Source organism: Lepisosteus platostomus, chromosome 23 (genome assembly GCF_059453375.1).
Source record: "Lepisosteus platostomus isolate fLepPlt1 chromosome 23, fLepPlt1.hap1, whole genome shotgun sequence".
Classification (NCBI taxonomy): domain Eukaryota; kingdom Metazoa; phylum Chordata; class Actinopteri; order Semionotiformes; family Lepisosteidae; genus Lepisosteus; species Lepisosteus platostomus.
The window spans coordinates 15,196,279-15,222,224 of NC_142633.1; the positions used below are offsets into that span (position 1 = coordinate 15,196,279).

At 42.4% G+C, this 25,946-nt stretch overlaps 1 protein-coding gene across 5 annotated transcripts; it reads left to right on the plus strand.

The window, feature by feature from the left end:
- nadka (NAD kinase a) lies at positions 1–25,788 on the plus strand. 5 transcript variants are annotated; one of them, XM_088616963.1, is made up of 12 exons: positions 1–148; positions 6,068–6,282; positions 9,928–10,011; positions 16,083–16,212; positions 16,432–16,540; positions 16,989–17,074; positions 17,722–17,824; positions 18,207–18,361; positions 19,717–19,816; positions 21,513–21,670; positions 21,800–21,882; positions 22,879–25,788. In XM_088616963.1, exons 2-12 carry the CDS (start codon positions 6,095–6,097, stop codon positions 23,024–23,026), a joined length of 1,344 nt encoding a protein of 447 aa, XP_088473089.1. In that variant the 5' UTR covers positions 1–148; positions 6,068–6,094; the 3' UTR covers positions 23,027–25,788. The 5 variants fall into 5 exon arrangements, with proteins under 5 accessions (XP_088473089.1, XP_088473090.1, XP_088473091.1 ...); XM_088616964.1 differs by lacking the exon at positions 1–148 and adding an exon at positions 2,082–2,212; XM_088616965.1 differs by lacking the exons at positions 1–148; positions 6,068–6,282 and adding an exon at positions 7,150–7,289.
- The last annotated feature ends 158 nt before the right edge of the window (positions 25,789–25,946 follow it).

Genomic DNA, 25,946 nt, shown 5'->3' on the forward strand with positions numbered 1-25,946 from the left:
TGATTTGGGTGACTTTCTTCTCTGATGGGGTTGCGTTTTCCACCTATGATTTTGAAAGTGGCGCTTTCGTGAGCTGGCCTAGCTCCGAGATGGCTGGCCTTTTTCCCGGGCGATGAGTGGAAGGGGTGCTACGCTGGCGGCCGGCGGGGTGAGTTCGTGTAATTCGCTGAGCGTGCGCCTCAGGATATCGATCTTGGTGATCGGGTGATCAGCAGATTCGCCAGGCGTTGCTGCTGTGCGCCCGCTGGCACCAAACCTATCTGGAAAAAACAAAACTTCCCTATATCGTTCTCAATTCTGGGAAGCAGTAGCAGTGAGGCCTGACCGCCTCTTGTTCTGAATATTCAGATTTGTATTTGCGTGCAAAATATCTTTTATTACCGCGTTCTGGGTTCATTTTTTCACTGACCAAACAGAAGCGTATGTAAACTAGGGGAGAATGCAAAACGCACCGCATTACTTACCCAAATTTAAGAATTAACAACTTCCAAGAGCGAACGGATATAACATCTTCGATTAGTAGGAAGTTCGTCTAATGCATTTTGTTTTTTAATGATGCTGTAAAAATATTCTGAACAAGGAACGCGGAGACCCCTGGTGTGCGGATGTACTGAAGGAGACAGCAGGCACAGGTGATTACAAACCATCTTCCCGTTTAGAAAGGCGGTTGAACGCCACCTTGTGTTCCCAATGATAAGCCGCAGACGTAAGTAACTGCTAATACGGACCGATGGTCTCTCAAGTTTCTAAAGACCAGTTCTGCATGAGAAAATAGGAAAACGTCGCCCACGGACCCTCGAGATGAAAACGTTTGAAAACCACTATACCATTGAGTGCTGAAATGGATGCAACTCCTGCGTGTTTGTAGATATAATTATTAAAACAACACAAACAGTGCGCCAGTTTTTGTTTTTATAATGTATTTTGTGTGAATTTCCTTTGAAAAAAAAAAAAGCGTCGTCCCCATTGGAACACCAGCTGTGTTTCCAATGCTCATCTGGCCGGAAAGTGAAAAACGCGTTTGCCGGATGAAACACCCCATCCAAATATCGCGCTCTGTGCCGTTTCCTTTTGCCATTGCCAACTCGTTTAATTTTTGTAGACATTTCATGAATTAGCCTTATTGTGCAACAGCCGCGTTGGGGTTGAAGCCTTTTGTTTGAAAACGGTTATGAATTCTTAATCATGATATTTAATGTGTGCAATGCATGAACAGATACCGTTTTATGTTCCTTGATGTATACAAGCGCAACAGGCAAAAGAAGTCAAAGTATTTCGGATCTCCTACTTCTTACTTGCAGTTTCCTCAGTCTCTCCACCAGATGGCAGTGTAACATAGGCTTTGCCTTTCCTGACTGGGGCTCGTCCCGGAACGCGCCTCATTCTTGGGCTGTGCGTGTGAGTGTCGGTATTCTGCGTACAGCGGAGCGCAGCGGTCGGCGGGATACTGGAGTCTGGGTCGGGACGGGACGCTGGTTGCGTACGCAACGCGAACGGCGCCCGCGGAATCGGCAGGCGGCCTAGAGCGCGAAGCTCCGGGGCCCCGGATTGCGTAAAGGCGTCTCGGAATCGCGTCGGCCCGGAGCATGCGTTGTTGTCACCGGCTGCCTTCAGAGTCTCGCCAGTTCCGTGCGAAGGGAAAAGGCGGATGATATAATTACAATGGAGACAGTTTGAAAGTAGGAGCGATATACTGTGTTGCCGATGGAGAGGCTTTGATCCAGAGCTATTGCAGTGCTCGAACAACACTGTAGCACAAAAAAAAAACAGGTAACGCCAACTTACAGGATCGGTCTACAGTGTAGATATCCATTTTATCTTCGATGCTTCGAGTGTTAATACCGACAATGGCACAGTACAATATTAAGGCGGATGGCTGTTCAGATTGTCCTATGAATTGTAGAGAAACCGAGAGCAAACTGTTAAACGGGGGTTTGGAGTTACTGTGACAATAGCTTACCATATCTTCGAAACGCATTAAAAAAATGTTAAGAAAGTTTCGCAACGCAAAGTCTGATTTCGATACAAGGGCTCAATGATTTACCTGCTCCTGTGTGTGAGGTGAGGAGTTAAGTCCAGTACTTTTACAAGGTAGCATTGACGTGTACCTTATAGGACTGGATGTTTGCAGTCTCCGAAACGAAAGAAATCTCTTTCGTCGTTGCAGTAGTGTTATCGCTTTGGATGGGTTTTATGTTTATTCAATATAAAGGTAAGGTTTTAGTTTCATTTGTGAATGTTCTGGGCCTTAACATTAGAATATATTGTAAGTCCTTCTGATAAATGTGCAAAATGTTTTTGAATATTTTATAAAGATGCTGACATCTTAATTTTCCTTTGTCGTGTGTCGTTCAAAGTCGGATTGACTCGTTTTGACTACTTACTAATTTGTCTGAAGCTTTATCCAAACTACTTACATTTGCACACATTTGGATAGCTGGTTATTTTCCTGGAGCAGTTGCGGTGTCTCACCTTGGATTGAATTTACAGCCTTACAGTTAGGAGTTCGGCACCCTGTGTTAATTGTTTTTTTAATTCAAGGCAGCAAATCACTTTGACAGTCGTCTTCCCCTTGATAGGAGCAGTCTGCTCCATTAAGCTGAGTGGGTTTTTGAAGCTCTGTGTGGCATGAGCTCCTTAATGCTCATTTAAAAGGAAGGAAGCTTATGGATAAGGATAGCAATGACAACTCAAGTATTCTTAGCTTTGAGTTTATTCTGAATTCCCCGCTGAACTGTAGAACTGTAGAAACTGTAGAAATGAGAAGCCCAGTTCAACGTTGTCCTTGGACTGGGCAGACTTTTATCTTTGGAGAATTGTGCTGTGTCATAGTTAGTCTGAAAAATGTACAGCCCCTCAGGGGCAGCAGTGATGAGCCAGTGTTTGTACAGTGTAGTGGACTGTAATGTCTAGGTGGTTTGAGTTGAGGAATTTTTTTCTTCTCCTTGAACGAGCAGTAATTGGCATTTGTGATTTTTCAGCGCTGGTCATGGGTTTCATGAGAAATGCAAAAATGTGTTTAATTTTTAGCTTCTGACATTTATGCCCATCTGACTTCAAGTTCAAAGCTCATTTCACTGTTACCCTGAGCCAAGTGCACATGCTTTGTGTCTGCTGCACAGGAATAGCCTTGAAAGGTGGGGATAGTTTTATGTTTTACATGCCGTTCTGTCTGTGTTATTAATTTCCTAAACGTGCAAAGAGAAAGCTGTATAATGATCCTAGCTGCCTCAGGACTGCTAAAGAAGATTAAAACAACAATGGAAAGGATCATTGCAGTGCCTAGACCATTATCTGTATTAATTGCCAGTGTGTATTATCACAAATTAACACTGGAGTTAAAACACTACACTGGAATTAATGAACCAAAAAATGTAACTTTGTTCACAAGGAATGTTGTTACATCTTGGGTGTGGCTCTTATCCTAAAATATGCTGTGTATACATATAAAAATATATACCCACCTGAACTATATATATAAAACTGCCATATACAGATCTAAATACCTAGGTCTACAGTGTATGTCACTAAAAAGTCTTTAAATCATATCAGTCACCCCTATAAAGGTCAGTTTTTTTATTCTTAAATAATCTGGATGAATTTGCGAGAGGTTTTGTTTGTCTCATGGGCAGTGAGGTATTATAACAAGGAGAGGAGACCTGACCTGAGCGGCTGTACTAAACCTCAAGTTCAGATCTTTCACTTGTTATTTGTGCTAATTTTGTAACAATAGAAAGCATTCCATTCTCAATCAAAATAAGAATGTAAACACTGAACTCGCTCAGCCCACAGTCTGACACAGAGGGCAGCTCAAGTCCAAGTCCGTATGCTTCTTACAGTTTTGTTTTCTGACCAAGAAAAAAATCTAAAGGTTTAAAGCATCTATGAACATTCAAAAAGTCTGCATTTAAAATTACAGCCTGCTTTCTTGGTGATATTAAAATAAATTCAAATTATAATAAAACTGTACAGGTCAGTTTCAATTGTTGTCTTTTTTGACTATCTTTTCCATCCTACATTCATACAGAGATGTTTTTCCTTGATCATGTTTGATATAATACCAAGGAGACAAAGACTTCTGCCTGCAGTGTAGAGTAGGTCTCCTTTGTGTTTGTGAGAAAATGAATTTCGTGGATCACATTAGAATGAGAAGAAGGACAATGGCAGTTTTCGGACTGTTAAGCCAGTTTTTAAAAAATATTTTCTTTTTCATTTTATTATTTTTAATTATATTTAATTATTTTTGTAGTGACTACTGTTATCGGGAGTACTACAAATTCTTCGGGCAAGTCTTCGGGCATTTGAACCCTGTGAGATGTAAGAAAAGCAAACTTTGCTGTCACAAAATACATACCAGTGTGAGAATGGTGGAAAGTGTATCTATAGATAAAACCTTTTAAGAATTTGCCATTAGAATGAAGCATCTACAAGGAATGTGAGGTTTATGAGCTAGATAGTGGCCAGGACTTTCGGCCCAGTTGCAGGACCACATTGCTCTCTGCAGATTTTGGCTTGCTGGAGGATTTTTGACACGACAGTTGTCATATGTTTGAGCATGGCTTACGGTCATATTTGGTGAAGAAAATATCATGTAGTCCTAAACAGAGTGGAGCTTTTCAGCAGTTTTTAATTTCTTGGGGTTGGAAGGAGAGTTCAAACTCATGTTTTCAGATCAATGTGACAGGTACAGTATTTTGTAAACTGTCCCTTTGAGCTGTGACCTGGCAAAGAAATAAATTGCATTTCTGAAACGCCCCAGGTGGGTTTTTCAGGCAGAGGACGGCCAGCAAAATGTCACATTTCAGGTTGTGTTTAGTGTGGAATGAAGCTTAAAACGAATGACATGATAAATGTCTTGTCACATGCTTCCCAACCCTGCCTTGTGGGGAAGCTCTGTGAAACCCTCCCCTGCAGTGCTGTAGGGCTTCTTTGTTTTCTATGTTCATTTTGAACCGTTTTGAACTCCGAAACCAGGTGAGCCTCTCTGTACTGAACATCTCGACTGCTGTTTTTCTTTCTCGGGTCCTCTGAAGCAAGGTTTCCAAATGACGCTGACAAACTACCCTGGGACCCATCTACCTCGCATTTCAGTCCTGTTGTTTTCCAGTTTCAGCCTGACTGAATGTGTTTTGTAGGTGGTATAGTTATTGTCGGTGGTTATGCAACACATCTAGACAAGTACTCTTTTTGACAGGTTGTAGATGTATGTACATAATTGTGTAATCACAGTTATGGCAGTTATAATGTTTATAAATGATAATAATTTTAAACAATTCAGAGTGACAGTGAATGCTTTTCTCTAAGTTAGGATCCACTGGAGACTTGGTAACACTATTGGAAGGGAGGAAGGCAGCTGGAAAATTAATTGGAAATCAAGAGCTCTAACTACTTACTCCCTTGTAAAGAGTAGAAATGATTTCTAAACCCAGACTCCTCTTGCTGGGAATCGGGGCACATCAGTGTATGTCAGTTCAGCTCAAGAGTAACTCCTGGTGTCCTCAGTGGGAGGGCAGAGGCTCAGCTGGTCTCCACCAGTGCAGCTAGGATCCTCTGCTCATGTCCTTTGAAAAAGAGCACCATGAAGAGTGCTCATCGCTGGGGCAGAGTAAAGAGGTGGGATCCCCAGATCTCTCGCTTGTGAACATTTAGAGTAGCCAAATAAACCTGTCCTGGGTGTTTTATTGTGGAACGTGGAAGGAATCCAAAATTCCCTAAGAATACCCGTGGAGTCTCAGGGGGAACATGCGAACTCCATGCAGGCAGCAGTTCTAAACGCTAAGTTGCCGTTTCCCCTCCTGAGAGCTCCCACAAAGCCACTTCCAATCTGCTGTTAATCTGATAGATCAATTTTCTCGAATACGTTTAGTTCCAGCATGAGATCCATGAGGCATAAAAGAGCCTTCGCTTGCCCCTCCCTCAGAGGTCAGCGAGTTCATCTGGGTGCCTCCTCGGGGACTAGGCTTGGCCGACATGTTGCACAAGAGCATGGCCGCCCCACTCCAGTGTGCATGTGGGGGGTGGTGTCCGCAGTCTTGATCCGCGGCTTCTGTCCCGTTTCTCCCGGAAGGTTGTGCGCTGAGAGCCGCGTGAGGAAATGGACGCTGACAAGGAAGCGGCGGCGGCGTCGCGGAGAGGCGCGGGGCCCGGCCTGGAGACGGCGGCCTACTGCTGCACGGCCTGCGATGGCGGGGAGCAGCCCGGCCGCGGGAACCCCATCCGGGGGAGGCCCAAATCACGCAGCCTGTCCGCCTCGCCCGCCCTGGGCAGCTCCTCGGACTTCAGGTGAGGCCGCCGCCCCCCCGCGCCCCGCGGGTGCTCCCTTCCCAGCAGGCTCTGCCCCCTCCTTGTGCCAGATCGGTCTGTGAGTTCCTCATTGTGTGCGCCGGTTATGTAAGAGACGTGCGGTGTGGCAATCCTGCTGTTTCCTGCGAGAAGCAGCTCCCAGTAACGCTCCTCTCAGAGGCGATGGACTGCGACTGGGAGTGCAGGGGGGGAAGCCCAGCGTGCCAACCGCCGAGAGGTTTATCGGCGAAGACCCCCGCCGAGAGGCCGTGTAGCGTGAGCTGACAGCGACTTCACAACGTGTTGCAGTTCCTGTGCTTCACACGAACAAGACATGTGGCACGCCCTCACATTGCCAGATACCCCCGATTTATTCATCTTATCATAAGAAAGGCTACAAGGGAAAGGAGGCCTGTCATGGTCCTTTGGTTCTGTTTTAGCCACGTATCCAGTACCGATGATACCAGGCCACCCCCCGCCTCTGAAGGGGGCTCACCTGCATGTCTCTGTCTCTGGGTGTGTGGAGACACTCAATGCAAACCTTAACCTGGAGAGAACATGCCAGCTCAGTGAGACAGGATGGAATTGAACCCTGAGCCTATGAGGCAGCCGCGCAAACCCCATGCCACTTACGACAGGCCCAGTAAGGCAGCACACAAAGATGTCAGTTTTAAGTCTGTTCAAAGACCATCTTGTGATGAACTAGCAGGGGTGAATGCTCTCACACTTTCTGAAAGGCCAATTTCCCTGTCTTATGTTTAAGGAACTGAAAAACCACAGTGAATGTGGATAACCTATTGCAGTCACGCTTACTGGTATTTCAGTGATTTCACCACCACATACACTGGAGAGATGTTGAAAGGAAAAGCCAGGATGAGAGTTTTTACCATTTGAGGGGGTCTGGCGGCAGCGTAGGAACATTCTTTTCCAGTGGGGACAGCTACAGAGCGCATGGCTGCAGTAACTGGGCTAACTCGTCTCCTGGACTGCTGGGGACTCACAGGCAAGTACAGCATTGCCACACGGACTGCACGCAGTTGCGGATGAACTTAAGCCTGACTAATCAGTGCCTCGGGGGGCTCAACGATGTGAAAAATTCTTTACCTGTTAAAACCTCTAGGGTTGTGTTAAGGTTAGTAAATGTAATGTATTTGAAAAAATGCACCCCACTCCACCCTTTTTGCTAAAAAACAATGCTTATGAATTAACTGCAAAGGAGTTTGATTTTTTTCCCCATTTTGACTAAGCAGTGTTTGAAGGCAGTAGTTGTCATTTTAGCATGAAAATTATTTTTCGTACAGCAAAAATGTATAGGTTGTATATCCACAGCTATGTGAAATCCCTAGGTTACCCACGCTTTGCTCAGAATGTGAAAGTAATGAATAAGTTTGGCTTAAAAAAATCAATGTGAGCATTTTACTGTGGTACTTAGTGAGCAAGACTAACTATACTATGTCCTGCTGGTAGCACAGCTATAGTGCCACCTTGCAGTCTCAAACGTGAAACCAGATGTGTTTAGTAAGGCTGAACTGCAGCCTTTGTATCGGAGCATGTCGGTAAATAAGCATTTCATTGCATTTGTGCATATGACAAATAAACTGAAATTTATTATATGCATTAACACAGTGATAATACACTGAATAAATCAGTGAATTTCTCCACGTATTGCTTATTTTCTAGTATTGCTAGCGTTGTCTGGTGTCTGTGTGTCCCAAGTAGGGTGTAAGGGTACTGCATTGTAATCTTAACACCTTTGAGAAGAGAGCATTTTCCCTTCCAGCAGAGGCAATCCAGTGTCGCTCTTTTTTTATCCTATTTCTATGCTTTCTGTGTAAATCATGGACATGATGTGAGCTGGGAAGATTTAGAAAGGAAAATGGTTGCAGACCTTTTTGGTTGCAAGTCGTAATTCCCAGTAGCCTTATTACCTTGTATTATTGTTGTTCGAAACTGTTAATCTGAAAACAAGTCTGGAACAGATGGTGAACTATTAGAGCCAGGCTGCTAATAGGATTTGCAAAGCCTGATCACATGACCCCAATAAAAGAGCCACTTGAGGGATCCAGTATAGGTACAGAGAGAGCTAGCTTTAGCGGTGAGTTGGTATCCCTGGAAGTAACGAATACTGCTTGTAGATTTGCAGCAAGGTATAGAATATGGAATTTCTGCTGTTTACGTCAGGAGGGATCTTACTTTGGAGAGATTTTAATTTGCCCTTAAATGAAAGGTGACATTTCAGGGGCTTTGCTAAATACAAACCGTTTTGAATTCAAATGGGTGTGTTGTAAAACCGACAGAGAAAAGAGCCTTTCAAGCGCACTTCATTACCATATTTCCGACACTTGCTATGCTGTTTTGTAAATGAAGCCGGAGGCGGATAGTTGTTTGTTGTCGGTCTGCACCTGGCTCTTCACTGCCACCTGCACTCTGAAAGTGCGCTGTGCAGCAGACAGGCCCTCTGTGGTCAGAAAACGATGGTAATCCTCTTACAGGAGAAGTGCTTTGAATTGATTGCCTTTAAAGCCACGATATGAGGTAGCATTAAAAACCTATGATTTAATTACCTTAATGTAGTCCTTCTTGGATGGAGTTATGATTACAGTCTGCATTAAAGGAGCTGTTGAAACAAAACAAAGACCCAGAGAGCTCTAGCCCAACAACTCCAAATACTCTTAAAGCATGCCAGGGTATGTGTGGTTGGAAATGTGCCTCTGAGTTGCAGCGTTTGAAAAAGTGTATGTATGACATCACTTTCAAAAGTGCTGCAGAATTCCTGTACCATGATAGACTATCGCAAAAGTGTTCTCTTTGTTTGATTTTTGGACCACAAAACGATATAAGAAAGATTGCACAGAGGAGGAGTTTGTGCTCCTGGTGATGAAGGTGATGAAGGCTTTGATTTTCCTTTTTCTTTTCCCCCACATCTGTGAATTAACCTGTAACCACACTGTTATGTTCTGTCCTCTGCGGCTTCGCACAGTGGGTGCAATCTCAGAGCTTTTATTTCGCAAACGGCTGGAGACAAAGCTCACTGTCCCCCGATTACTGCACTGTCCGCTGCCTGCATGAGGCAGTGTTCATTTCAACCGGGCCGAGGTTGTGCAGCAGTCAGCGGAGATGCAGATTGTGCCATCAGGCCTTAAGTGCAGATTGAAAGGAAATCACCCCCATGCTAAATACTAAGGGGGGTTTTGTTGAAGCAACATTTGGAGATTGTTCATTCTAAAAGCTGCAGTAGGATTGAGTGGGCTTGCCAGTTGTTCTTTGACTCTTGCACGTGTGTTAGAAGCAAAGCCACAGACGTGTAAGAGAACAGCGAGACTCGACTGCCCTGTGCATGTATTCTGCACAGCCTGCATTCTGAACCACAGAGTAGCAGTTTTCAATGTGCGGATTCTGCTTGCCTGGGGAGGCCAGCCCGTTTGTAAAATTGACCTTGGCTCCCGTTAGTGGTTTAAGAAAGCAGTGTTTTACATGTAACGAAACATCGCAGTGGATTTGTGTGGAGCGGAATCTGTGGAATTAGGAGTAGAATCTTGTGAGTCCTTCTCGAGGTGCATCATGTGCAACAAGGCATGAGCTTCTGCATTTGCATGAGGTGCTTCATTTGTCAAGAGATTATTGTTTCTCTTTTTTTGTTCGCAGGAGGACACGATCTCTGCATGGACCAAGTCCGGTGACCAAATTTGGACCAAAAGCCTGCATGCTGCAAAACCCTAAAACGGTGATGTGAGTAAGCAGTTTCCACCAATGCAGTTTCCTTTCAGCAGTTTTAGCTGGTCTCTGTCCTTCCCAGACTAGTGCATTTGCTTTTTTTTATACCGTACTTCAGAACTGTAAAGGATTGGGTGGGATCAGTCACCCAGGAGCTCTTGAGCGCTGAACTGGTGAGGTGTGTTAAGGGTCGAAAGGCTTGTAGATGGGCGGTTTGGAGGAGTCTGTATGTGCTTCCTCATTCTCCCCTGTGTGAGGCACTGTGGGTGAGGGGCATGCAGCATGGGCATCTGAAAAACGCACAGCTGGCAGTTCCAAAATGGGCGGACATCGCAAAAACAAAATTGCCGGTTCTAAATTTAAAAGGAAAGAAAAGTTACACATGAATGCATAGTGTCTTGCATAGCTGAGAGGGCTTTCAGAATTACTCAGACGAGGTTTGTGAGGTGTTTTTCAAGGCTGTCAGTGAAAGCTTCAGTTGCAGCCTGTGGATCCTGTTTGAGGCATGTTTTTCCATCTTCATCTCGCACGGCTCTTCTAACCTGAGGCCAGAGAAAATCTGCTTAGACATTAAGCTAAGACATAAGACATTAGCAGTAGTGCTACATGGCTCCTGAGCAGTTCTTGCTGCACTCTGTCACGTTGCCGTTTTTAACCTTAGAGCACTAATGAGAGTATTTCATCTTGCATAGCTTTCAAATTCGTATCCCACTCCTACAGTGGAAGACGAAGGCCTGGAATAAAGCTGCATAAGCCCAGCTCATGAAGATGCTTTGCTGTTTTGTCAGGGAATTTTTCCTTTTATGAAATAGAATTCCGAAAACAATGCGCAGCGTTTGGAATTTATGACTGGCTAGAGTTGGTGTTTCAACCTAAAACGGGACTTAATCTGGAAACCACAGTTTAATACCTGTCGGATGAAAATTTAGCAAGCTTAAGTGTCAGTTTGTTTTGGCCAAATCTAGTTGAGTACAAAAGAAACGCAGAGCTTTCTTTCTCAAGAGCTGTCGACTTTTCATTTGCTGAAACCATTATAGAAACATGATGATAACAGATTGCTCTTCAGTGCTCGGCTCACATTTCACTCCTTTGCTTGTCATACCCATGTGTCACAGACACAAGCCCGTGTGAAGGGCTGAAAACAGGTTGTGTAAGTAACCACGCTGGGAGAGGTCAATGCTAAGACAGGAGACCAGGGCAACATGCAGTGTAAGACAGAGCTTGCTGGAGGGGTGGAGGGAGTTCACACGAGCTTGTATGTTTGTGTGCGGGGAAAAAACTCTAGCTCTGCGACTTCTTCTTGCTAATTGTGATCATTTCCCTTCATTCAGAGGTGCGTGTCACTTTTAGCTTGGATAATCACTGGAAACATCAGACAGCTACAAAACAAAAATAAATAGATGTTACCCCTGGTGTGTGTGTTTCGGTTGAATTTCTGACAAGGTGTGTTCTTAAATAATAATTTTATTGGATGTGCGCTTGAACAAATGACCTTTTCCATTTATTGAAGCTGAAGATCACGGTCAGGGGTGCGTGTGTTGCCGATAGGTCGTGCTGAAGATATGTGGAGCCTAATTTAATGATGGAACTTCTGGCCGACAGAATGGGACGTCTGCTTGTCGTCTGTGGTCCAGAGTCTTTTATCACAAAGAAAATTTGAGAATCATGCAATCATCTATATCTATAGGCACAGAGGATTCGGGGTAGCCTTATCAGATAAATTGCTATCTTTGGTTAGAAAGAATATTCAACTAATGTATATATTTATTTACCAATAAAAATAAATAAAGACTTTCGTTGTTTTATGGGACTTCAGTATAATTCATGTTTCAGTATAATTAATTGAAGTTAACTGACTTATGAACTACCCAGAAAACCCGTCTTACACTTTGTCTTTGGGCTTGCTGCTATTTCACCAGCTGTGTTTTTGCTTTATCTATCTTATGGCTCAACATCTACAACAGGCCAGACTTTCTTGATCTCTGTGATTTATGGGTTCCACCAAATGCCTTTTCAAATGATGGTACTTGTTTTCTGTCATTGAACAGTTATGAAACTATGCCGGGATGAGAAGTCCATTTTTTATTACGTCCTTTTGATTGCAACCCCACCCTCAGAAACCTCTGAGATATCATTCCTGAAAACCAGGGTGTAAAAACAGAAAGATAGCCGTGTTGTCAGCAAGCTTGGTTTTATGAAATCTGTCAAAGACACTGTTTAACCCGCCTGCCTCTGCTTTTGAAATGCAAAAGAGCACAGCCTTTATAAACTTATTTAAATATTCACTTTTCTTTGGATAGGAGTGGAAGATTTGATTTGTTTATTATTGTCAAGGTCTTATCAAAGGGTGACTGAAAATATTCCTGGAAATAACATGATTGAACTCTTCAGAAAGAAACGAACGCTTGGGCGTTCAGAGCCATGCAGAAGAAAAGCAATGGTGAAAGACGGAAAAAAAACAACAGCAGAGGTTTCTTCACCATGATGTTTCAAAGCTCTAAGGAAGCAAAAGCAGAATTAGCAGGCTTGTGGGAAAGGCCCTTCCTTTCCTAATTTGTGTTTGAATTGCTGCAATATAGGTGAGTAAGCAGAAGGGCTTGCTTTCTTACCTCTTTTAAGCAACAATAAAAGATGTGTGCTCTTATCTCTAATAATCAGCTGATATCCAAAAAGCCGGTCACAAGCCATCATGTATCCTAACTCCACACCCGGTAGCCTGTAATTATGTTACCCCCCCCACTTATGAAAAAACTGGGGGGTGAATTTCTTTTGTTCACAAAGTGAAACGCTGGGAAAATCCATTTTCACTTCCTTGAGGCTCTGACGTAATCAGGCAAGCAGCCAGTAGGGTGAATAGCCAGGCGGAGCTGTGATATGATCATGGGTGGAAGTTTGACTTGAGACTTGAGAGCTGGTTCGTGACAGAATGAGCTGTAGGGATTTAGAGAGAAATCTGCCGGGTCAAAACAGAGATCAGAGAAAGGCAGGGAGCAGGTCACAACAGCTAGCCACAAAGTAGTCTGGAGCAGCAGTGACATGAGAGTTACGAGTTTTCTAAAATTATATATTTAGGGACTATAGATGTAAATTTTCTTCTTTTGGGGGCAATAAAGGTTTTTTGTTTTAGGTCATTTTTCCAAGGAAATAAAGGAACGGCTTAAGATATATTTTTGTCTCTTTTGCAAAGTGACAAAAATTGGTAATGTGGAAAGCAAATACTTCGGTAACTCAGTGAGTGAAGAGGGCTGCCGTCGTCTTTTCTGCTGGAAGACGCTCCTCACATGCAGAAGACCATGAAGATCACAGAGTTTGTCCAGCTGGATGTTGCAGGAGCCAAAAATGGCAACACGGTGCAGAAATGGTGAGCTGGGGTTTTCACGTGCCCACTGGAGTGAACCACAGGTGGCACTTTCACTGTGCAGAAACAGTATGGTGCATGTTTTCTGAGTAAAAAAAAAAACAACTAAGATAGAATTGCTCTAGATTTGTTTCTGTACTGTATGGGTGTAGGCAGCTCTTCCATGCCTGATGGTCCACAATCATATCAGTCTTTACAGTTCTACTTGACATTGTGATCTGTTAACTGCGGTAGCTCTGGGCAGCTCCTAAGACATTTGCAAAAATGAGCAGATACTTGAAGCAATTTGGGGGGCACTTGCACAGACGTAGCAGGCTGGAAGTAAGGAGCTGTGTGCGTATTTCTTTGGCTTTAGGCGGATCAAGAAAATGATGCTGTTTAATTTTGTCTTTCAGCTCTTAGAGTGGAATACTTTGTCAGAGCAGTTTCAACAGAAGTATGAAAAGTGTATATTAACAGTTAAAGTGCTTTGCATGTCAGACTGATTACCGCTGGAAGATCTGAAATTAGCTGCAGTAATCCATGCATGTCAAGATTGAAAAATAGGAAGTGTAGGTAGTCACGTACAGTAGGTTAAAGCATGCCTTAGGTACTTCGCTAGATTCTGCAGTCAGTCACATTGAGATATGTTGTTTTAATGTATTGTACATCAGATTTACCTTTTTCTCTAGGGGGTTATCGGAAAAAGGAAGCAACCTTGTTTTCATAACTTTCTGCTTCAGAGGAAGTATGTGAAACTTGAAGCTGCAACTGCACAGACAGATTAGAAGAAGACCCAATGCTACAGACTGTAGTCTTCCAAATTGACTAGGTTTTGTCTTTTAATGCCTCTGGCTTTACAAGTGAGTTTGAAAGTCATAGTAACAGGAATGTCACTTATTGATTTAGACAGACATTTGGACAGAATTCACAGGTACTATTATCAGTTTTGATTGTATGCAGATGATTGTCTTAATCTTATCTGTGCCTTTTAATATTCAGGATTAAATACAGATGATTTCTACTACTGTGTCCGATCAGCACTGAGCAGTGCATTGCAAATGGATTAGAAATCGGCATGCATGTTGAGAATGTATTGAAGACTGTAGCATCATCTGGGAACTCTCCAAGGCGTACTCAACAGTGAAATTCAAACTAACATTTGCTGAAATGTAAGAACGGTCACCATAGGCTTACGTACACCCGTTTATGTGCTGGAGATTGAAAACAAAGCTAAATAAATGATTTGTAATTAATTTCACTAAAAGAAAGGGTTTTTGCCATGTTGTGAGGGAGTTAAATGTATATGAATTACAGCATTTGAGTGCTTGAGAGTGAAGGTGTAAAGAAATCCCCCAAAATGACTTTTCTGGTTTGTATTCAAAAAGTGGTCACATTTTAATAGCGTATAATTTTGAATCTCTATGCTTCAGTTTGATGCATTTTGCTTTATAACTCGTGGACAAAGAGTTTTTTGTAAACCTATATTGGTATGATATCTTATTTTTGTAACCATCTTTCACATACAATAAACCCCGTTATTAACCTTGTTAATTATTAAGTCTGTGACAAATAGTACTGTCTATGTAGGACATTCCTCCTGATCTGTTACAAACCTCAGTAATAAACTCTTAATTTGATGCTTCAGAATGCCAAGATTAAAGGGAGACAAAAATATTATCCTTATCTAATCCTGACTTTTTTCATACTGTAAAGCACGGCAGATTCTTATCATGTCTAACTTGGAAGGTCTTGGTTTAATGTAATGTATCTATACATCTAATGTCATTGGCATTGCAAATTAGAAAATCAGAATGTGCACCATAAAAAAATTACAAAGGTTTAGCTCATATGACAGAGTACTACTTTTGTGAAATGGGAATGCTGTGTTCTGGCATCTCTGTCTGAAAGTACAATGCTGATCGTAGGTAAATTCACCATGCTAAGAAACCCTTTCCATTCAAGCAGGCTACAAAGATGTCATAGTTAACTAAGGCACAGTATGAAACGCCCAGAGCAGGTGGCATATTCTATATCTTCACACGATAAATGCTTAACTGTAGATGACTGTGGTGTATTCTACCTAAGTCTGAAGTCGCAGAATAATTTCAGTGATGTCATTTGTAAATACAGTAGTTATAGTTTCCTTTTTTCCATTCTGTGTTGCAGATCGTTATCGTCTCATTTTATTGAAGACGATAAAATATTTGCAAATGCAAAAATTAAGTTTTTGATGGCTGTGCATCGATCACGTAAGGTGTGATTTGAATAAAGGGAGTGAGTGTTATGCAATTCAGATTTCCTAGAGTTCCCTGTCCTCTTTTTTTGTTTGCCGTTGCTAATACCTGCCTGGGTAATGCAGACTCTTAATTTCAGATCTCGTAAGCAGTGCCAGCTCAGCAGCCTGATCTGTGCAAATTCCCTCCCTGGCAGGCTGATCGGTGCAGGGCTGAGAAGCTCTTCTGGAGTGTCGGGATAGTTGCTGTGAGAAGCTTCAACACTCCCGACTGCCGTTTTTTTTTAATTGGAGTGGTTCATGTACTTATTGTACGTACGCACAACTGTCCTAAAGTGCAGTAGACCGTACCGTTTCAGTCTCGCTGGTTTGGAAAGCGTGCTTCAGTTCCTGTAGTAGGACATGGCGGTGCTTCTTGTCTGTTCTACATCAGAAACCGCCACTAATTTACTTTCTAAATCTGTATTATTTGGACAGAATGTTTTTCATTGGTTTTGTGTGCTTTGATTTCAGGCACATTCAGGACCCAGCAAGCCAGCGGTTAACGTGGAACAAGCCTCCTAAAAGTGTCCTTGTCATTAAGAAGATTCGAGATGCCAGTTTGCTGCAGCCTTTCAAGGAGCTCTGCATATTTCTTACAGAGGTAAGGAAAGAGTCCCTTTTCCTCTTTCCTAAGAGAAGGCATTAACTGGCCTGACATTTGCGTACAGTCTTTTTTTTAAAACTGAATGAAACCTCAACTGTGAAGTCATCATCTCGTCTAGCAGACGCTGCACTTGATCTGAAATGCCTTTCTTGTTTGGATTGGTGACTTTGCTGTTTGTTGCTGCCTCAGCTGCATGATTCCCCTGGTCTCCTTTAGGTGAAAGGCATGATTGTTTACGTGGAGAGGAAGGTACTAGAAGACCCGGCCATTGCAGGCGATGACAGTTTTGTTGCGGTGAAAAAGAAGTTCTGCACTTTCAGAGAAGGTGGGCAAGATACGAAGAATGAAGAAATATCCCCGCTGTGTATACAGCCTGGCGACCTGGCCAAGACGCGCCTTATAATTTCCCCTCGGGGAGTTCAGAATGTAGTTACAGACATAGGACAGAGATAAGCATCTAGATGCAAACAGGAAACGTTCAAATTAAGAATACTGTATTTTTCACTTCCATCATTGAGGTCATAAACAACTTTTATAAGTGTTGCATGGAAATCTATAGAGCTTTCAAGAAATTTCACAACCCAATAGGATAACCATGCTGTTCTCCACCATCTCAGAAACTGTCTCCACTAAACCTTTCTTTAATTTATCTATTACAGCAAATCCACATCCACCTCGCTAAACACACTTGCACTCGTTAAGTGATGTGTTGTGATAACCAGCTGGGTTTCAATGTTGCGAGTTTGGCTTAGAAAATTCTTCACCTGTTTCAGACTACGATGATATTTCGGATCGGGTGGATTTTATCATTTGTCTGGGAGGAGATGGGACCTTGCTGTATGCTTCCTCGTTGTTCCAGGTAAATATTTCCTCATTTACATTTGTTTGGATTGTTTTGTGTCACTACAGATCTGTCTGCGGATGTACTTTCCAAATTATTTGGTGTATAATTTTGGTAACCTTTTGGACGAAATATCATTAACAGAAGGAATCAGCCTTCCTTTTACTCCCATTAATGATTCCATAGTTACTGGGTAACCCATAATGCATGACTCGAATATTAGGACCACTCATCTGCACAGCATGGGTTTTCAGAAACAGGACAGGGGCGTTTGACGTTTTGAATTTTCTGGAGCCAGTCTGATCCCATTCTTCCAACAGGACGTCTTCAGGTCAGCTTGTGATGTCAGGCCAGGGGCTCAGGGATTGAACTGCACTGTCCACTGGCTCCAGGCTCCAGACTGGGATGGGGGAACTCCTTTGGCTAGAGAAGGCTTTGGAAGCCTGGTTCTTGCTCCTTAAGACAGCCATGCACTGATTGCCACAGAGGTTGTCTTTTTGCTTTGGAAGGGAGCTCCTTTTATTGTGTTGGCAGTACTCCTAATAAGCATGATCCTTGTGGAGGAAGACCAGTGCACAGTTTCATGTGCGGAGCATCTCTGTGGGCTCCAGGCGTGTGATCCCAGCAGCTGCACTGATGCCGGTGTCTGTGTGCTTGTGTTGCAGGAGAGCGTCCCCCCCGTGATGGCCTTCCACCTGGGTTCCCTGGGCTTCCTGACGCCCTTCAACTTCGATTCTTACCAATCTCAGGTCACGCAGATCATTGAAGGTGAGGTGGTGGAAGAAACCTTAAGGCTTAAAAAAGTGGGATTTCGGAACGTTCTAACGGCAGTGATACCAAATTCAATTCCCTTCTTCATGTTTAGAATGTAGATGTAGAAGATCGGTCTTCTTCTTCACAATCTGAGCACGTCTGATCATCCTAGTGAAACATGAATGGTTTGGACTCATGCTTGGTCGCATTTTAATGGCTTTTCTATTTACAATTCATTTAACTTAAAATAACGAAGTATAGTTACTGGGGCTTGATTGCTGAACACCATGATTGTTTCCCAGGAACTGCACATTGCAGCAAGCAATTGCATGTTCCAGTAGTTTCGCCAAAAGGGGGGCAGGTCGGCAGATTCTAAAGCCGTGTTTTGTCTGCTTAGGCAATGCTGCCATTGTTCTGCGCAGCAGGCTGAAGGTCTGGGTTGTCAAGGAGCATGGGGAGAAGAGGACCTCGGTTCAGGCTGGGGTGGACACGAAAGGCCTCATCCTGACCAATGGAGACGTGGAGGCCACCAGGAGAGCCGTGCAATATCAGGTCAGTCGCAGCCCAAAGCGCTTCCTCTGCGGCACAGAAAAACAGTTCACACCTTCAGAAAGAGGCAGACGTCAAGCAAAAAGGTGACTTAGGCGTGTGGGGGAACGAACAGAAATATATATGTTTACTGTTCTGGCTGGAGGCAAATTAACATTCTCAATAAGAAGGCTCAGGTCAGTGTGTTTGAGAGCTGATTCCCGATTTGTCGGGTATACAGATACAAGAAATCTTCAGAAATTAAAAAAGTGACTTATGTTTTGAAGCATACAGCAGTGTGATGAAAGCCAGCTGTTTGATTTGCATTCCTATAGTGCATTTTCCCCATTTCAGAGTCAATAGTGAGCGCAGATTCAGTTGACAGAAGAGCATGGTGTAATTTCACTGTTGATCACAAGTGTCCAAGGACCTTAGACAGCCGATGACGGGCACAAGAAAGACGGAAGCACAAAGAAAGTACATAAGCCACATTTATGAATAAGTGTTGAATTTCTAAATAAAAGATCAAATCAGAATTTGCTTTAAGGATAACAGTCATCAACGATTCTGTTTTAAAGGCGTGCTTTGTTTTTTTTAATGCTTGCTTTTATACTACAGCGATTACTAGAGCAAACATACAGTAATTCCACTCCTGGATGTACATTTCTACTTGGGAGTGCTGGCATCCTTATTAATCGCTATTGTCCTCACTGGCCTCACTGCTAACATGATTCTGGCGCTGCAAAGTGCAGTGTCACTGTGAGTAAGGAGATCAGTGTCGTGTCCTGGCCTCAGCACTGCATGATCTGGGGGATGTGTCTTGTGTGAGCAGTGCTGCGCTGGGCCTGTTTCCCTCCCAGCTGGGACATGACACACAGAGAGAGATTTCATTTGTTAAGGCAGGGAATAACAACATAGCTAAGAAACTTCTGTGATTGTGAAAGCTTGTGTTTTGTTGCATGGCCACATGCCTTTTCTTCTCTTCAAAACCTGTTCCATGAGCCACCCTTTTCTGTGCGTTGTTGTTTTTTTTGTTCTGTTTTAAACTAAAATCCGAGCTGTACTAAATCACACATTTAACACTGTAACACTTTTTTTTTTACAGTATCCTTACAGCATGTAAGATAATATATTGTTTGGGACTTAGCTTCCATAAACTTGAGTTAGTTCCTGTTGTGCTTTTTTTCTTTTGCTCCGAGTTGTTAAGATGTGTTGAAAAAAAGTGTGGATTGACAAGGAGTTTGTGTGTAGTGGGTAAGCCTTGTGTAGCCTGAAGTTGGAGAACCTGCCAGTCGGTGACTGAATTCCCTGCTGCCTCACACGGTTCCCCCAGGCTAAGTGTTGTCTCAACACCTCCTGTCTGGCCTTGTCCCGCCCAGGTACTGAATGAAGTGGTGGTGGACCGAGGACCCTCCTCCTACCTCTCCAACGTTGACCTGTTCCTGGACGGACACCTCATCACCACAGTGCAGGGAGATGGTGGGTTGTCCTCCGCGTTTCCAAAGCACAGACTTATTTTCCCCTGCGGTCTGCATGAGGGCCTCTCTGAGTCCTTGTTGTTGTCCTGCTCGCCTCATTTGAAACCTCCTGTCTCATCGAGATCATTCCTGACTGCTTCTTTTGCTCAGAATCTCTGAACAGGCTTGGTTCAGAGGTACTGAGCTCTTGTTTAACACTACCAGCTTTCAGTGCAGGTTGTGACCTCTAGCAAAATTAAAGAAACGGAAAAGAAACAAGATTTACAGTGTTCCTTAATAAAAATATGTCAACCATTCCCAAAAAGCAAATTGGAGCCTAATGATTTACCTATTGTTAGTTCCTGGAGTTTTACTGTAAATGTAATAAAATCATTTCCTTAAAAAGCAAACAGTGTTTTTTAGAAAAGCCAAGACAATGCATTAAGGGATTTATGAATTGATACACAATCCCTAATCAAGAGAATGTCTATTTGAATGATATTAGTAAAATTATTTTGCAACTCTGGAATGTTTAAATTTCTTGTTCTGTATTCTTAGCAATTTTATTCAATGCAGTTTGAAATCACATTTTTTAAGAAGTACCAACCTTCCTACATCCAGTACCAGAGTATGAATTACCTGGTGTCACAGATTAATTTTGCTTGTTAAAACAAAGACATGCCCACTGGCACAGTATCACTGGAATGCAGTTAGACATAAGAGACTATTAGAATTTTAGGGTGCGTTTCTAAAAAGAGTCGTAGTTATGTTTTTCACTTTTAAGCAGAATAAACATTGTTACAGAACATGCAGAAAAGGAGTGCTCTGCAATCCAGAGTAAGCTTTGTAGTGTAACATTTTGACAAGGTGTCTTCTGATTGCCTCCTTGATTAAATGTCTTAATAACTGATTAAATGTGCTTTTATTTCATGTATGTCTAGTGTACACATAGGTAGGTTACTACCTACAGAGACAAAGAGACAGGAATAAAAAACGAACCCTGCAGTGAATTTGCACTTTATATAAAAGCCTGTCGTTATCAAGTAGAAAGATCTGAATAGTCATCTTGAACTCTGATCACTGGTAGGACTGTTGATATGCAGTACAGTATTCATTGTGTTGGGAAAAGTACAGCATGGCAGGTGTATGATACAGGACAGACAATCCATCGAATACGTGCAGCAGTGTAACTCACCCCACCAGCTCCTCCCAGCGTTTCCCAGTATTGATAGCATTACACAATTCTGTGTGGGTTAACCACTTCTGTAATTTTAGAGTGTGACTTCCTGGCTGTTGTTTGGCTATCTGCATGCTACATGGTGTTCTAAAGTTTCATTTGGTTATAATGTAACAAGTTCCTGTTAAGATAATCTTTCTATTAGACCACGGTTTTCTTTACTTAGAATCTGTGTGTATGGTAAAAAAAGAGGGTGATCAATACCCTTGGTGGAAAATGCCCTGAAAGGAAAGGGTATCTGATTAAGTCTTTCAGTAAACCTTACCTTTGAAAAGGAGAAACCTTGATGCTGAGATAACAAGGCTGTGAAACGAACCCCGCAACAGAGCTGCAGACACGGACAGCTTCGTATCTGCTAGCCTGACCTCGCGTGCGACCAGAAGTGTGATGGGGCGTGCCGTCCGTCCCACGCGGTTTGGAAATCCGTCCTGCGGCGGTGCGTTTGATTGTTTCAGCCCTGCGCTGTCCTCTCCCCCGCCAGGCGTGATCGTCTCCACCCCCACCGGGAGCACGGCCTACGCCGTGGCGGCAGGGGCCTCCATGATCCACCCCAACGTGCCGGCCATCATGATCACGCCCATCTGCCCTCACTCCCTTTCCTTCCGGCCCATCGTGGTTCCGGCGGGAGTGGAGCTCAAGGTACGAGGCTACCAGCCGGTCCCGTGCCCGTGGAAACGGTGGCCGTCTCCACCGGCCGCTGATGCACGAGGTGTCGATTCTCCGCGTGCTGCCAAGATTTGAGCGGTTTTTCTATTTTTCGGTGCTCAGATCATGCTCTCCCCGGAGGCTCGAAACACTGCCTGGGTTTCCTTTGACGGGAGGAAGCGTCAGGAAATCTGCCACGGAGACAGGTGGGTCCCCGGCCTTTCCCGTCAAGATGGCTTCAAAACTGTTTTTTGCTTCCGAAAGAGTGCCTGTGAAGGGACATTGGCTTGAGTAGCACTGCTGACATGAGGGACTTCACAGCTTCCCTTAAAGCAGAACTGCCCAAGCTGCTTCCTCTGCACTCCACCGCATTGCTCAGATTTGATCTCAGACAATTGAAGGAGCTAATGCATAGAATTTACTTACCGTCTCGAAGCACTTTAACAAAGCATATTTAAAGGGCCACAGGTTGAACCTGAACTGGCTGAAACCGAAAAACCTGAAGGAGACTGAGACTAGGAGTTGCTTGAACACTGTCGATGGTTACGTGCTGAATCGCTAGGGTTATCGAGGAACCTTCTTGGGCTTCAGATCACCACATTATGAGTCAAAGTTTTAAAAAATGAATCTATAGAGGCACATTTGGGGAAAGCAGTTCAGTTCTGAGGTGTATTTTGTGGTAAAAGACACTTTTGGATCAGTGATGACTTGATCCAAACTATCAATGGAACAGACAAAAGGTGACACGGTGTCATCCCTGCAGATCCTGGGGAAACTGTGTCCCGTCTTCAGTGACACTGCAAAACTGGGAATGTGAGCAGAGATGCCAGGCAGTGCCAAGCAAAGCAATATCTGGCTTATTTTAAACCAGAAGAAGGGTTTCTCAGTCCTCCGGGGTTCAGCAGCAGACCAGAACAAGAGATATATGGGTCTCATGCACGTCACTCTCCAAAACTGGGTTTGGAAAAATGGGCATTGGAAAAATGGATTTTCTATTTGAACAATTCCACTTGTTAGTACAGTAGCAAAGCAATCTGGAGGCATGCTTCTCCCTTCTTTAGGTGACAAAAACACACCTTTTAAAAGAAAATAACCTGTGTAACAACTTGATGGTACGGGCCACAAACTGTAATGTTTGACTGGCTTGTATTTTATTTGCATACCTATTAAATCCATTTTTTTTCCTGTCTTTTGCGGTTTAGTATCACCATCACTACCTCCTGTTTCCCAGTTCCTTCCATCTGCTTCAGGGATCCTGTGAATGACTGGTTTGAGAGCCTTGCACAATGTTTACACTGGAATGTCAGGAAGAAACAGAACCATTTAATTTCAGAGGAGGAGGAGTTTTGAAGCGAGCACTTGTTAAACAAGGAGGACTGTCTTGTACCAGAACCAGCAGAAAGTCACAGTAGAAAGGATCTTGGGTTTTTTTTTTAAGATCCTTTCGGATCACTTTTGCTGCTTGTGCACGGACTATAAATACATGGTCACATAATCTTGAAGTACTTTTAAAGTACAGATGAAGGAATAATTACTGCATTTGTTTCTAAAAGAATTGTTTGAGGGTGACACATCTTAAAGACTGCTTAATTTTTACTGTATTTGTTGTCTGAGAACGGAATACTACATATTTAAGAAAAGCTTTAGAATGAGAGAGACTTCCGGCAATAAAATAAAATATAGTGCCTTAAAAATATTTTTAATATACTGTACTTCCATCTGAAAATGTCACCATCACATTTGTATCTGTTTATATGGTGTTATTTTGCACATTCTGAAAAAAACTTCGCCTAATTAGTTATTTTTAAAGAAATTCCTTGTAAACAGGACCCTTGGTCCACGGTGAAAGTATTTTAAAAAAGCCATGTATCAAGTTAGCACATGATGCATAGATTTTTGCAGCAGGTCGTTTAATTTTAAGACATTTGATATGTCAAACCAAATGACAATATCTGGCGAAACAACCCAGTCACACACAAGGCAAACCTGAAAGTTAGAAACGCGATGAGGCAGCGGTTTAAATCTTTCCACATCTTACTGCAGAAATCAAAATGTTTATCCGCCACTCTGTATTTCTTAAACAAGGTTTACTGTACAATTCTAAATGACTAGAGGTCTGTTTCACACTTTGGGAGAACCCTGAGGCCTGAGGTTGGACTTTGTTAGCCTTTTACAGTAGTAAAATCTTGTATGTACCATTAAACTTTCTGGTACATGATTATTTCAGTTCTGTAGAAGATGTATGCACTTTAAGGGCATACAGCCTAAGTGGTAGTATTCTTGTAATAAAAGTATTCTTCACATTTTGTTTGTATACTTGTAGCTCATAATACACATATCTCTGACATAGTAAGACAAAGAAAGCATTTTAGAATGACTATTTGTGATGGGAGAGTTTCATATCTTAAGGTTTATTAATGTTGCAATAGAATGCTTTTTGTGATTTAGAAACACCTGCTGCAGACCTGTCTTGCCATAACCATAGCTAAACAATACTGTCCTCATAGGTTTGCGTAGTCTTTTGTTCAATTCGTCATTGGACAATGCAGATATCATTTAAGGACCATACAGACCTGCTTAATATTACCTTACTTTACTAATATATTTATTTAAATGAATACAATTAATGTTTCTTAGATAAACTTAATTGTAGTGCAGTGTAGTGTTGTAGTGCATATATTTTAAACAGAGTGGGGTGCAAGTTATTTAAGTAACTGCAGATGCTGTTGACCATAAAATATTTTACAATTTGTATATATTGTATCATTAATGATTGGTAGATCTTATAGAAAATAGTTGAGTACCATATCTTTCATTTTTTATCTAAAAATAAAATGAAAGATCTCTTGCAGCCATATTTTCTCACAAATGGCGACTAACTGGAGCTGGAGAAAGTATGAGTTACACCAGCACAGCAGTCTGTCACAACCACAGCAGATGTCTTCTGACCTGCCGAATCTGAAACGTCATTCTTTTTTGGTTTATCTGAAGTAGTCTCGGTTAAAGAGGATGTAATTGTAAGTGCTACAACTGTAAATTGTATTTTTTGTAACAAATTGAACTCCTTTTTTTCTGTGAAACATTCTTTTATATTAAAAAATCCAGATGCGCTTTAGTTAATTTAGTTGAAGTTGCCCAGTTTTCAGTTCCCTCCTCCACAGGTTACTTTGCTTTTCGCATTTTGTCTTTACTCTCAAATTTTGGTATTATTTTTGTTGTTAAGAGGTGCCTGATCCATGTGTCCGTTAACTTTCTGAGGTGTGAGGAAAAAAAGAGAGGTGTTAAAACTGCCATAAATGGGTAACGGAGGAGTCTTGATTGTCTCCAGTCTAGTTTTCTTCTCAATATCATGTGTAAGTTATTCAAAATGGGATAACCAACTTCAGCCTGGCACTTGAAAGCCAGTAATAGTGTCAGAAGAAAAGGAATGAATTGTCAAGATCATTTGATCATTTATCCTCAGGTCTTGGATTTTTTAACACTGTATTTAAGACTTCTGTACTCTTTTCTCAATCTCAAGCTGAAATTTTAACTTCAGTGAAGACGGTGAAGGCGGCATTTTTCTTCCAGCCTGTTTCTGGACAACACAACACATGTTGCTGCAGTGCTTGTTTTTCTTCAGACTTCCAGGACAAATACTAGGGCTGCTGGGCTTCTCAGATAACACCCTGAAATGTAAAAAACAAAACTGCCCCAAAACTGACAGACCTCTTTAAAAGAGATGAAAAATGTACCTCTTTACACCTGTTGTCATGTGAATCTTGTTCTTTCATACTTCCACTACGAATTGACTGCCTGTGTTTTAATAGAAGACACTGGACACTGCAGAGCAGAACTGTGTATTACTCATGGAGTCTGATTCAGTGTTTGTACTCCGGTGTGTTGTGGTTTGAATATTTAGGACACTTGTCCGAGAAATTTGTCCCCCAAAAATGAGCCAAGAGAGTCAACCGGATTTCTTTTGTGTGTGTTGGGGGAGTTTTAGGATCTTGTCACAGAATGGAGCCTCTTAAATTCATTTGACTTTTCTAATTGTCATATCCTAGTAGATATTAGTACTGAAAATAGAATCTAATTTCTTTCAGAGCATTTTATTAAAAGAATGAGCAGAATTTGTATTTCTTGTTTTTCTTTAAAATGTAAATTTGTTGATGCTTTGGGTTGTGTCAATTTCTGGAGGGGTGAAAACTAAGGTTTTTGCTATTTGTTAGTAAATTGCACAACGGGCAAGTATTCATTCACGCCAGGCTCACAGAAGACAGTAGCAAGT

Bases quoted from the DNA above. Each gene is read 5' to 3' on its own strand.
- nadka (XM_088616963.1), top strand. From the start codon at position 6,095: ATGGACGCTGACAAGGAAGCGGCGGCGGCGTCGCGGAGAGGCGCGGGG. The intron at 18,362-19,716 runs GTCAGTCGCAGC...TGTCCCGCCCAG, and splicing joins GGAGAGCCGTGCAATATCAG to GTACTGAATGAAGTGGTGGT. The intron at 21,883-22,878 runs GTGGGTCCCCGG...TTTGCGGTTTAG, and splicing joins GAAATCTGCCACGGAGACAG to TATCACCATCACTACCTCCT.